We start from the raw sequence: 13,233 nt of genomic DNA, 5'->3' as shown, positions 1-13,233 counted from the left end.
AAGGTTAAAAATTGTGTACTTTTAATAAACAACTCTATTACAATGTTAAACTAGTAGTAATATTGCAAGAAGGCAGAATTTATATCATAAAAAGATCAATTAAAAGGTATGTTGGAAAAAAGGCTGGGGAGAAAAATGGGTCAAATATATGGAAAAGGACAAAGAATTGTCGCTCTTCTGTTTTCTTCTTCTCTCCTCCTCCTCCTTTAATTCCTCTTCCTTTCCCTCTGATATAGTAAAATGTTGTTTTAAATGTAATTTTTAATTGAATTTATTTTAGTATGTCTTCTTGAAATTAAATTTCAGTAAGGAGAGACAGGAATGATGAGAGACCACAGATTAGAGGCTGGGGTTGTGTTGGTTAAATTGATTTAAACCTTGTGTGTTGGACCAGTGAGTACTTCCGTGTTTTGCAGGAACCTCATTCTTCAGGGAAACTGCATGATGGAAATAGGTTGAAATGATTACTCTAGTAATTGCATGCAGGTAGATTTGAGAAAGACCTGGAAGAATTTGGAGCTGAAAAGCAAGAGCTCAAAGGATAGTGTTAGCTGTAAGAATGTATATCATGGAATATGTAAAGGAATTGTTTAAAGAAAAAAATTGATAAAGCACTAAATCTCTCAAGAATGAGAGAGGAAGACTAAAGAATAACTTCAAGATTTCCATCTTGTATGAATGAAAAATTACTGTGTCAGCCCAAATTCTGAAAGCCATGAAATTAGTTTGATAGGAAGGTAAAGGCTTTTTTTTTTAGAAAATTGAACCTGAGTTGACACTGAGTCCCCAAAATGTGGACAAAATGAGAAACACTTAGAGATGTGAAATTAATTATAGTTGATAGCATTTAAAGAGTGTCTACTCTATGCCAGACATTTTTCTAAATGAAACAGATGTTATGATCCACCTTATTTGAAAATGAAGAAACTGAGGCACAAAGAGCTGGCCAAGTGGCCAAGCTACAGTGGGAATCCAGGCAGTCCAGCTTCCTAATCCACATTCGTTACCATTATGCCATGCTATGCTTTGGGGTCTGACATGGCAAGAGGCAATGCTATAAAGGAAGGGGGTTGCTGAAGGAGGTGGAGAAAAGATGGCTCACTCAAGAACTCTGGTTTTCTAATTATCAAAGTCTCAAAACCTAAGAATCTCACATGTAGCCCTTCCCTTTAAGTGCTCTGTGTTTTGTAGCCTAGAGGTGTATGTGTCCTCACAGCTGCTGTGTGTTTGGTACTCACAAGGCAAAGACCTCATTTAATGCCCAGAATAACTCTGAGGTAGATATTATCTACATTTGTAGATGAAGAAATAGACTCTAGACAGTTAATCTATCCAAAGTCACATGGCTAGAGTGTTGAATACACAGGTTCAAAGGACCGCACGATTGATTTGGAATGTACTCTGCCATTTTTTCTTTGTTTTTGTTTTTAACCAGAAGAAATACCACAATAGCATTATTATCTTTCTTTAAAGACTAGTCATCCATTTAATGAATACTTAATTAGTATTAATTAATACCTGGTACTGAAACTACCAGTAAGACAGATGTTGTTCCTCATTTTTAAAAGATCAATATTTTTACTTGTCTTCCTTTAAATACTAATTTCTCATAGACTACTGTGCATGGGATACCAATGTATTGGCTAAGCTTATACATAAATATGTGCTAATCTCATCCCCTTAGGTTCACCATCACTGTTTTCAGTGGATCAAGAGAGAACAGTTCCTGTTTTGGCCTTGCACAATCAGTTCACTAGCTAGTGGCTAGTGATTTCTGTTGATTATCTTCCACTCAAGATGAGAAGCTGAAAATAAGCTTGTAAACTAGAGTTGTGAACAAAGGTTTTAACAAGTACTCAGGAGCCTATTCTTCCTGCGTTTACCTAAAGCTCCTCTTTTCCTTAATGGGGGTCCTGGGTGATTGTATCAGAAAAATACAGTAATCCCTAATGAGCTCAGAAAGTGAGCAAGTCTTTAGTCTTTGCAGTCAAAATTCAGGAGTCAGATTTTCTGGATATAAACCCTTGATCCATCACTCTCCAGCTGTGTGGTGTTGAACAAATCACTCTGTCACCATTCTGCAAAGGGATCTCCCAATTAGAATAAATAAATGAGATAATGTGTGTACACTGCTTACTCTGAGGCCAAGTGTGCAATGGCATTCAAAAATACTAACCTTTGTTGATACTCTTTTTATGATCTCTAAGTGCCTCATGACCCCCTCCACGTGACACGATGGGTTCATCATGTCCTGTGACTTCCACAGCACTAAGGGTTTTAGAACACTGGTGACATCATGCTTGTTTCATTGTTGCCCTTTTCCTCTAAAGCACTGATGCTCTTACTCCCACAGCCTTATCTTGACATTTTAATTTCCATTAGTAATTTTCAGTGTAGAACAGTTTTTTAAAGATTATTTAAAAAATTTTAACTACTGATTGATAATTTTAGCAATAGGCATACTAAATAATTTTTTTAGCATAAGTTTAAGGAAATTTGGGCTATTTACAAATATGTGTATATGGTACTGGTTGGGATTTGGCAAAATCTTGTACCATTGCAAAGCCAACACCCCAGTTTCTGTTAACCTGCTTCTCTCCCCTATTTTACATGAGGAAGAGTGTTTCAACCTCGGTAAACTAAAAACTAACATTTTATTTATTGAGCATGTAAAAAGCTAATTAAACTGTTGATCTTGTTATTTTTTCTGTTACTTTGGAAAGTCTCTTTATCTTTAAAATATCTGCCTACCACTCTAGAAACCATAAAAGACATGTACTCTAGAAAGCTCATTGAAATTTTTTCCCCTCAAGCTTGGTAGCTGATCTTTTTAAAAAATATGAACATGTTACATTATGTAGATAATAACCAGTCTTGTTATAGAGCATAAAATCCTGCAGAGAAACACATCTACTTCCCAACCCTTATTCTCTGACATCTTGCAGCTCCCTCCCCTGCATGTAGAAATAAAAAAGCTGTCATAATAAATCCCCTGCAGGATTAGAAGTAAAGAGTTGAGTACCGTAATAATGAAACACTTTATGTGTGGGGAAGAATGATAGAAATAACAACTGTGCCACATCAGGCCTCATTTAAGCCAACGGAGTGCAAGTTCAGGCTATTTGTAGTCTTGACCAGATTCTATTGACTATTCTATATTATCTAAATATTAAAAACAGCAATACAGATAGCTTCTCATTTGCTGGAATTCTGTTTCTGGAAGCAGAGCATCTATGTGAAACCCAAAAACTTTTCTTGCACTGTGTTTGGGAATCCTTTTATTTTTTAAGTGCAGTGGTTTTCCAGTATGTTCTTGTGAGAGTTTTCCATTGTCTCATATGTGAACATTTTTTATTTTTAAAATTTATAAATATCAATTCTGAATAAACTTGAAATGTACCAGTTATTGCTGAAGATACATTGAGATATAGGGAAGAAATCTTAGAAGGCAGTTTTGATCGGTTGGCCTCTTTCTCACAAGGAACTGAAACTCTTAACTATTGGAAAATCGCTCTGATAATCCCATCATTTTGAGTATTACATTTGCTGCAAGTAACTAATATAAGTCACTTGTGTTTACTTAAAACATTTTAATAATTGTTAAAATTTCTACTTTATTTAAAATTGGAAAAAATATAGAAATGGATAAAATAAAAGCTCTGCTCTTTGTCAGAAAGACATGGCTTGCTGATCAAGAACCCTCCTAACGAGAAGTATATTCTGAAGTAAGTAGCCTATATTCTTCTAAACTAGTGACTTTTAAACTGTTTTGGCTGATGGCTCAAAGAAAGTATTGCATTTTACATTTAAGCCAGTGCACATGTCCATATACCCTCCTACTTGACTTTAGGTGGCCTAATGTATCCCCATCTATTAGCCATTTAAGGGAGTTCTTTTTTTTTTTTTTTTGTGATCCTCCTGATTTCTGCCTCCTGATAGCTAGGATTACAGATGTGAGCCACTGGTGCCCAGCTGGAAGTTCTTTTTTTAAATATTTCATTATATTCCATGGGTCACATTTTTTTGCGGGGATGTAGTATCAAACACAAACTGTGGATCAAACTCAAGACCTTCTATGTGCTAAGCAAGCAGTCTTACCATTGAGCTCCAGTTCCAGTCCTTCACATTGCTTTTAAATCTTTATTCAGTGAACATTTCTTTATATAGTTTATCCTTTATAAGCTGTATATGGAATTGCCCAAATTTCCTGTAAAATGCTTGAAAATAAGCATATTTGTGAAAAGAATATCCTTGAAATTATTTTAAAGATTTGGTATCTTTCCTTTTTGACAGTACTGTGGTTTGAACTCAGGGTCTTGTGTTTGCGAGGCTATACCCCTAGCCCTTTTCTGCTTTAGTTATTGTTCGGGTACTGATCTTGCATTTTTGCCTGGGGTCATCTTCAGTCCCTGATCCTCCTACCTCTGCCTCATGCACAGTGGGCCCACAAGCACACATGACTAGGCCTGGCTTGTAGATTCAGATGCGGCCTCACTAACATTTTGCTCAGGCTGGCCTCACACTGTGATCCTTCTGATCTCCACCTCGGAAGTACCTGGGATTACAGGCTTGAGTCCTCACTCCCAGCAGTATTTTTTTTTCTTGTTTCTTTTTTCTTTTTTTGACGGTTCTGCAGTTTCGACTAAGGGCCTTGCTCTTGTTAGGTGAGTGCTTTAACCTGCTGCTTGGCCAGCCCTTCCGACAGTATTTTCATTTAATTAAAAAAAAATCTCCTGTAGGAATTTGACAAGATTACTAATTACTAGTTACAAAATTACTAATTTTAGGGGATTAGTGCATTATAAATAATTACTTCATTAAAATTAAGGTATGATCTGGTTAGTGTGTGAAAATTAAAATTCAGCAACTTCATTTTGTTGTTTATAACTAAAATACAGCTAGATGTGGTGGTGCATGCCTGTAATCCCAGCATTTGGAAAGCTGAGGCAGGAGAATTGCTAGCCTCAAGGCCAGGTTGAGCTACATAGCAAGACTCTCTTTCAAAAAAACAAAAAGCTAAAATACAGTGAACAATTTTATTAGCAAAGTATTAAATTGGTTTGTTATTTTAGCTTCATACAGTGCAAAGAGTAGAAGAGTAGAGCCTTTGGAACATTTATTATGTCTCATCTTTTTTAAAAAGGAAGAGATACTTTTCCAAATTTTAAATTGAACTCATTGTCTCTAAATAAATACTGGGGCTGAGGGTATAGCTCAGTGGTAGAATACTTGCCTAGCATGTACAAGACCCTGAGTTCAATCCCCAAAACTGCAAAAATTTAATAAACAAATACTATATATCTAAGGAATACTGTAATTTAGTGTTTGTTATGGAATTCAGCCATCTTAATTTTTACTGATTATTTACCTTTCTTTTATGAACTGACATTCCCTAAAGATTAGAAATTTGAACAAACACACACATAAAAGGTATTTAGAAGAAAACAAGCCTGTGTTACAGGTACTGGAGTACAGATGCTGGTTGAGAGGTAAATCTTCTGGATCAAATATTTATTTATTTTTAAAATTAACCTGCTATGAAGTAAAGTTGGCAGCAACAAATAGCTTAATCAAGTGGGCAACCTGTGCCAGTTGCTAGAGATAAAAAGATGAAAAAGAGAACCCGCCTTGAGCAGTTTACAGACACTATGTATGATAATACATCTCCCTAACTAACAAGATTACAGGACTACAAGCAAACATTCTGTTAAATTTGTGTGGTTGTGGCTAGACTGTGGAGTATGACTTCCAAAGCGAGAGACACCAATGGCATATCTCATGGCACTAACACTGGAATCAAGAAGCTGGTCTGTCGTGTGAGGCTGTGGACAGGTTGTTTCACTTCTCTTGACCTCAATTTTACATTTACAGAAATGTTACACACTTGTTCTACCAACAAACTTTTACTTCAAATGGTGTGACCCAATATGGCAAATTGGAGCCTTCCTGTATGAAACTCTTTGAGTTGTGTATGACCTCTGGGATATTGTATAGTACAGGCGTTTTATGAGTGTAGAGAGAATAAATTTTAGTCGTCTTCTGCCAGGCATTTGCTGTTTAAGCCTCTTACTTCTAATTGTGGAATGAAAGGCTTTGGTCCATCTTGAAGGAATTTCAGGCATCAGGAAAGCAAGCAGGTGGGAGGACTTTGGGGAAGGCTCTGAAATGAATATGTGCCTACTTGGAAGGTTAATCCAAGGATCTGAAGGCAAACCTGGGTTAGTCTTCTGAAAGTTGCTGGAGGTGAAGGAGGTTGGTTCAAGAGAGACAATCTACTGTATTCTCTGCACCAGTCTCCTCCCTCCTCAGTGCCAGCTGCAGCTGTTGGAGACCTCTGCTGGGATCTTGTGGGGCAGAGGAGCTTCCTGGTTTGTACATATTTCTTCTCCAGTCGTCCTTACCCCAGCAGGTGTCTGCCAGTGGGGCTCCATCTTGAGATGCTTCTTAATTTTCCCCTCCCAGGCCCCAGGTTCAGTCTCTAGAGCTTACTTTGCTTCAACATCTCCATTTATCTGACTGAGGAAGTTTAAATAATGGTATTTGTTTTGGGAATATTCACTAATGTTTGGGGTTATGGCATTTTCTCAAATGGATCTAATGGATACCTATAACTCTAAAGATGAAACTTGTATGTTCTTGTTTCTTATTTGGTTGCATTAAATCATTTAGAAGTCTTAACTATTTTTATTGATGAATATGATGGTAATATAACATGGAAATAGTTAATAAGGTTCAAGCATTAATGAAAAATAAAAACACAGTCATTTAGTATATGTATATAGAACTTGACAGTTTTCAACCTCATGAAACTGTCTGAATATGGCAGAATTAGTCTTGTTTAGCAGATATTTTAGTAGAGTAAATCAAAGAAGTTAATTGAAAGTTAGTTCAACTTGCACAGTAATGAAAACTTACAGATCTTTCAACTATCTTCATCTCATTATGCTAAATTGACTCTTTAAATATTAAATATATTAAACATAACTAGAAGGTAATAGTTATCTCTCATATACACATACAGCATTTCTTATGATACACTCAAATATATTACAATCACTGTCAACTAAGTAAAAAAGAAAAACTAAAGCACTGGGAACTAATATTTGCTGAGCACCTAGTATGTGTGTTTACATATACTAATTAATAATTACCCTCTTATGGAAACAAAGTCAGGAATTAATTTTCACATGATCCATATCATTAATAGCCGTTAAGTCGCTCAAATGGCAAGATGACTACATTTCTCCTCTTCTCGGGTTGTCAACCGGAGATTGAAACGTACCTAAGCATAGTCTCCCAGGGCATGAGCCTTCCCCTTCAATCCTCATGATAACCTGCTACTACAAAAGCAGACATGGTAGAAGTGTGTGTTGGGACAGAAAACCAGAGGTCCAAGTGAAAAAACCAGCCATTTGTGAACTCTGAATCTTTAACTCTTCCGTGTGTTTAGTTGTGCATATTTACAAGAGGTGAAAATATTTTGAAATATTGACAAAATCCCTGTGAAAGTCTCCTCTCAGAGAATCCAGAAAGGTTATGTTTAAGCTTGTTCTTGGAATATTATCAGGAGTAGAGAAGAATGAAAGCATCGGGCTAGAATTGACTGGTTTTGGTAATTCATCAGATAAGAGTGTACAGCTGCCTCCAATAATCGCCCACCTTCAAGAGCACATGAAGACCCATGAAGATAGGCATGTGTTTGCTTCTAGGCACATCATATCTAACCCTAAAGAAGATCCTTCTTCCAGGCAAATGTATCATTGCTTAGGAGTGGCGTGTTCAAACAGCAGAAGTTGTGGGCCATAGAACTGGCTTGGTTTAAAAGGCCTTTCTATCATGTGATTTGATGAGCTGCGTTTGTCTGCAGTTGTGTTTATAATCACTGATCTTTTTAAGAATTGCCATTATGGCTAATTTTTACCAATCACTGCCTACGTCATCTTTTTGCAAAGATAGCAAGAACTGTTCCTGACGCATGACCAGTGCACATAAGAAGTTCATGCATCTTCTGATACTGAAGAGCAATATGGTTTTCTAGTCTCCCTCTATTTTCTGGAATCCATACTTCACTGCATGAATTTTCTGCTTGGACATTTCACTTACTAGGTTTCTGGTAGCTTCTGCCTTTTCTCTTGTCATTCATATTCTTGATTCTTCGGCAGAAATGTGTCTTTCTGCTGATAAAATCCACTGAAAATTTCTGTTGCAAATCTCTGGCCAAATTGAATGACTAAAAATAATGTTCCAACATCTACGTGTCTTCTTACAGTGCGTGCCTGGCCAACAGCTCACCTGGAATTTTTCATTCCCTGGTCACTGTCTTTTTAAAAAACTATTGTTAATATCAGTTTTTTTGTCTGGGATGTAATTATCATGTGTCTTGTCTGATTTTTTTTATCTTCTCGCTGCCAGCTGTTCATTGTCAAAATCATCGATCCATTTCATTTTTTTTGCTCTAAATTCAGAAAGAAGTTCATATTGTATCTGCACTGTAGAATTCTTCAAACTTCAATTTATTTTATTTGCAAGCAAGATCTTTATCAAAATCTGAGAATTTTGTATGGGTTATTAGTTCACTGAGAAAATATAATGCTCTTTGAGGTCTTCTGCTTCCTATTGTCATTGGGATACCCTCCTCCTCAATCCACTATTTTCTTTGCAAATTCAGTGTATTTTAGATTCTCATCTTCTCATAACTTAGTTTTACTTCATTTTCTCTTAAATACTATGATATCCTTTGTAAAACCCTGTCATCTTCAATCTGGCAAGATATCTGTCTTGCTAAATGCCTTCCATTTCCTTACTTTCTCTTCTGCAGTTCTCAATGTAACATACTTTCCACAACCTTTGGTTCCTTTTTTTAAGCCTTCTGATTAAATACTTAAGCAGACATTTCAGAAACAGTATTCCTTTGTCTTTTAGTTTTCTTCAAAAGGTATCATTGCTTCTTTGATCATTTTCTTATCATCTGATATTTGAAAGCATTTTTTGGTTTATTCTAAATTCTTTTAAAGTTTATACAATCTGTTGTTTTTGCTGGATAAATTTCACTATTATAAAGGAACATCCTCAGGAGAAAATGGCAAATAATATAATTTCCAATATATAAATAATAGACTTCTAAAATACATCATGAAAATCAGGAGTAGGACTTCTGGCACCTTCAGTCAAAATACCTTTCACTGTCATTTTCTCCTGTGATCATTTCTAACCTTTCTCTTTACTTCTGTATAATTCTAAATTTCTTCTGTGAGATTAAATACGAATTATTTTTATATGTACTTGAAGTATAATCCAATCTTAGGACTCCTATAATCAATTCTGGAAATTTTTTTATCTATTACGTCCTCAACAGTGGTTTCTACCATGTGAATCACAGGTATTATACATATATGTTGGTCGCTAGTCCTTAGTTTAGTGATTTTATACTATAAAAATGTGATTAGCAATCTGAAGGAAGCTGTATATATTGCAGTTTGTGTGTGTGTTTGGGCAGTTGTGTAAGTGCATATTTTTCATACCTATTAAGGTCCCACTAGATTTATTTACCTAATTATAGAATTCTCCTCCTGGTTTTAATCTAGTCAAGAACACCTTGAATATGATGAAAAGTTCCCTTTGTTCTAGAATAAAAAAGGAAACCTGAATTTTTTTTTTTTTTTCTTGGTGGTACTGGGGTTTGAACTCATTCCCTCAAGCTTGCTAGGCAGGTGCTCTACCACTTGAGCCATTCCACCAGCCTAGAAAACTGAATTTCTAATTATAGTTTTGGATTTTACTGCAAAGCTGCTTCTTCCAATATTTTCAACTGATTTTGTTGCCTAATTGCTTCTTACTCTGTTACAAAGCACAGATGGCCTGACTTACCCTATGTGAGGGTTAGAGGGAAAACTAAGGGGCCTGCTGACGTTTTTACTTCTCCTGGTGGTGTTTCCATGTGAAAGCCTGTCGCTCAGCATCACACTGGAGTTGGCTGCAGGCTCGGGCCTGGGCTGCTTCTGTCCCAAACTTTCTGGAGTCTTACTTAGCAGCTCATTCTTTAAAATTAGGCAGCGCTCTATGTTCCTTGGCCTTTTTCTCCTAGCTAATACTATAAGCCCTCAATTTTCATTGTGGGCTAATTATTCTCTTCTGTTTGCCTGAACCATAATTTAGTGGAAGCTATTCCTACCCAAGGAAATGAGGACAGAAATTATGTAATTGAGAATAATGGCTTGAAATCTATGAGTGACTAAAATCTTGTTTTAAGTGTGGTACGCTCTAGCTAGGTGGTCCTTACAAGGCAACTCGCTGAAATGAAAGGCTTCTCTCTACTTTTGGGAAGGCACCGTCATAAAGGCTAAGTGTTCATTAAGTAACAATAATGAGTCTCTACAGAAAAATCAGACTTAAGGTTAATGTTTAAACATGGTACAGTTCAAGCAGTTTTGAATTTATTCAGCTGACAGCTCAAATAAATTCCAATATATTTACATTTGATAAAATAGAAACATTTGCAAGGCTGATTTCCTTTACTAATACATTTAATTGACTGCTAATTAAATATCTTTGGAAGAATCATGATAAACATGACTAAAGAGAAACCATAGTCATTTGGACTTAGTACTTTCAATTAGCAATATTCAGGAAATGTTGAAAAAGAAATATTGCTAAGCAGCATGAATTCTCAACACTAACAGTTTGTGTAGTGAAACTTTTCTTTATTGATGATATCCAACAATGAACAAAAATTCTGAATCTTTAGTGTTCTTGAGTAACTGTATCATTAGATCTTTAAATCAACTTTTATAATTAAATGGAGCTTGAGTTTTGCTGAAACACTAAACTATTGACCTTTCTAAAAGACTTTCAGTCACTTTCTTGAAGTTGGTGGATAAAAAAAAATTGATGGAAATTATGTACTAGCCATTTTGTAACCCGTAGGAAAAATATCAAGTACATTCACAAAAGTTATTCTTTGTATTTCAGGTCCACCAGGGAAACGAGGGAAGAGGGGCCGAAGAGGAGAATCTGGTGAGTCTGTCATTCCTTCTAGTGTGACTCCAGCATCTGCCCCTCTGAATGAATGGTAATGCTGTCTCCTTAGAGGTTGTGTGTGTGTTTAAGTCTTCTGGTCTAGACTTGGAATATCTTTATTGTCTCCTTGTTTTCATCAAACTGTAAAAAAAGAATTCAACAAAATGTTTTTCACTACAGTTTAAGAGCCATTGACTCCGAGTTTTGGCTTATTTTGTTGAGTCAAGTCTGTCCTTGGTGTATAGCAGAGCGTTTCTCAACTGCACACAGTGTGGCAGCATCACTCACTTCTCCATCTCAGTAGGTGGTTGGAGGTATAGATTTTCAGCGGAAAAATCTGCTTTAGGACCTGGGGTGTATGTCTTAGAAAGCTTTATTATTTTATCCAACTGGCACAATTTTGTCATGCTTCTACTCTCATTCTTTTCAGACTTTGGGAGTTTTACCTCCTTGTATAGCAACAGAGTTTTAGTGATGATAAGACCATTAGTAATCAATCCAGCATTTTCATTTTGTAGTTGAAAAAGCAGAGCCCAGAGCAATCAGGTGATTCAATGAGGGCCATGCCATTTTTTATGAGCCAAATTTGAAATAAAACTAAGTGTCTTGACACCCACTTAAGTAACTCTTTGTTTTCAGGACAAATCCCTATAGATAAAGTAAAAACAAAACAAAAACAAATTAAAGTACTTCTGAAAGCAAGATGTACCAATAAATGAGTTTATTTACTATTTTACTTGTTCTATAAAGTCTAAGATTCCCAAAATGTAAATAACCAGATGAAGTTCTTAAGGGGCCTTCATTTCTCCCTTTCAAGATGGTTTACTCTAGTGTGCTGTGAAATGTTTTTTTTAGTATTTTCCATAAGTATTTATCAGCATTTAAAAACACAATCTTGAAATTGTAGGATATTAGCTTATCAGGAGGAGCAAACAGCAGATTGGAATAGGGCTTATGAAAATTCATTAATTTGGACAGTATAGCTGTTGGATTTAGCAATATTTTCAAAGTCTTTCAGACTCACTGAATCTAAATAATTGGAAATTTACATAGGGTATCCCTTTACAAAGTGCAAAGATTGATGATAGAGGCTGTTTATAAATTTGTTTTGAGGAAAAAGGAATGAGAAAACATTATTGGATTGAAACAATCACAGAAATGATCTTTGTGTCAAAAGAAAGAGTATTAAGGGGAAAAAAGAAAATTTTACACTTATGCAATGTTCTATAGACAACATAAAAGTTAATTCCCAACTTCCTAGTTACTTAGAATTGGCGTTTTAGTTGAGCATCTGGTGTGTGAAATATTGAAATATTCTTAGACTTTGCCTGTGTTTTAGTGAGAATAAACAATTTTACAGAAACCTATTCAAACACTAGGACTTAGTCTTTTAAGTATTGACAGTACTGGTGAATGAAAAATATTCCTAGAACAAATAATAGCTATATTTCTGATTCAGGTGTCTTACCAAACTCAAGACGTTATTTACATACATACATACATACATATATATATATGTACATACTCCTTAGAACTGGTCTATCCTAAGTAACTGAAGATTCTTCTGGCTCACATTTTATCTAGACATTTATAAATTAGATAGTAATCCATAAACATGCCTTGGGGAACATGAAAGTCCCTTGAAATTTTATGTAAAATTTTGTGTCAGAGGTAAATTCATTTTTTCTGAGATGGACTCAAAAGGTCCATGACCTTAGGAAAAGACTAAGAATCACCAAGTCCATGTCCCTTGTATTATACTGATGATTACGATGACCCTTTAATCTTTTATTTCATCTTACTATTTTGCATAATCGCTAATTTACCACTCCCTTTTTTTTCCTCCCCTACAGGTCCTCCTGTAAGTATGTTTGATGATTTTGGCTGTTCTACATGAATCAGGATCACGTATGTTAAAACTTTATTAAAACATCAAAATATGGTCTATATTTCAGTTGGAAGCATGTTACTGGTCTTTTAGGAATACTTAAGTTTGGAAAACTATTTTTTAGGCACACAATTTTGAGATCATGTGAAATATTAGAATGCAGTGTGTGTCCATTTAAAAAACTTTCATTTTTGAGTTGATCACACACCAGTTACTCTCTTGGGACTTTGGGGATAACTTCTGAAGCTTGTGATTTAAAATACTTTTCCTAGAATTCAGAGATTTCTTTTGTAAGAAAATCTCCAAGCTATTTCACACTTCTTTTTTCA

At 35.5% G+C, this 13,233-nt stretch overlaps 1 protein-coding gene across 1 annotated transcript in view; it reads left to right on the top strand.

Moving 5' to 3' along the window:
- The window catches only part of Col25a1 (collagen type XXV alpha 1 chain), a 442,122-nt gene that overhangs the window by 225,331 nt on the left and 203,558 nt on the right, over positions 1–13,233 (top strand). The window contains exons 3-4 of the mRNA XM_074041521.1: positions 10,969–11,013; positions 12,870–12,877. Coding sequence (XP_073897622.1) covers positions 10,969–11,013; positions 12,870–12,877 — 53 coding nt within the window. The remainder of the gene's footprint in view (positions 1–10,968; positions 11,014–12,869; positions 12,878–13,233) is intronic.

This window comes from Castor canadensis, chromosome 9 (assembly GCF_047511655.1).
Source record: "Castor canadensis chromosome 9, mCasCan1.hap1v2, whole genome shotgun sequence".
NCBI lineage: Eukaryota > Metazoa > Chordata > Mammalia > Rodentia > Castoridae > Castor > Castor canadensis.
Note: the sequence above shows the minus strand (reverse complement) of the source record. Positions and strands in the feature narration are given on the sequence as shown.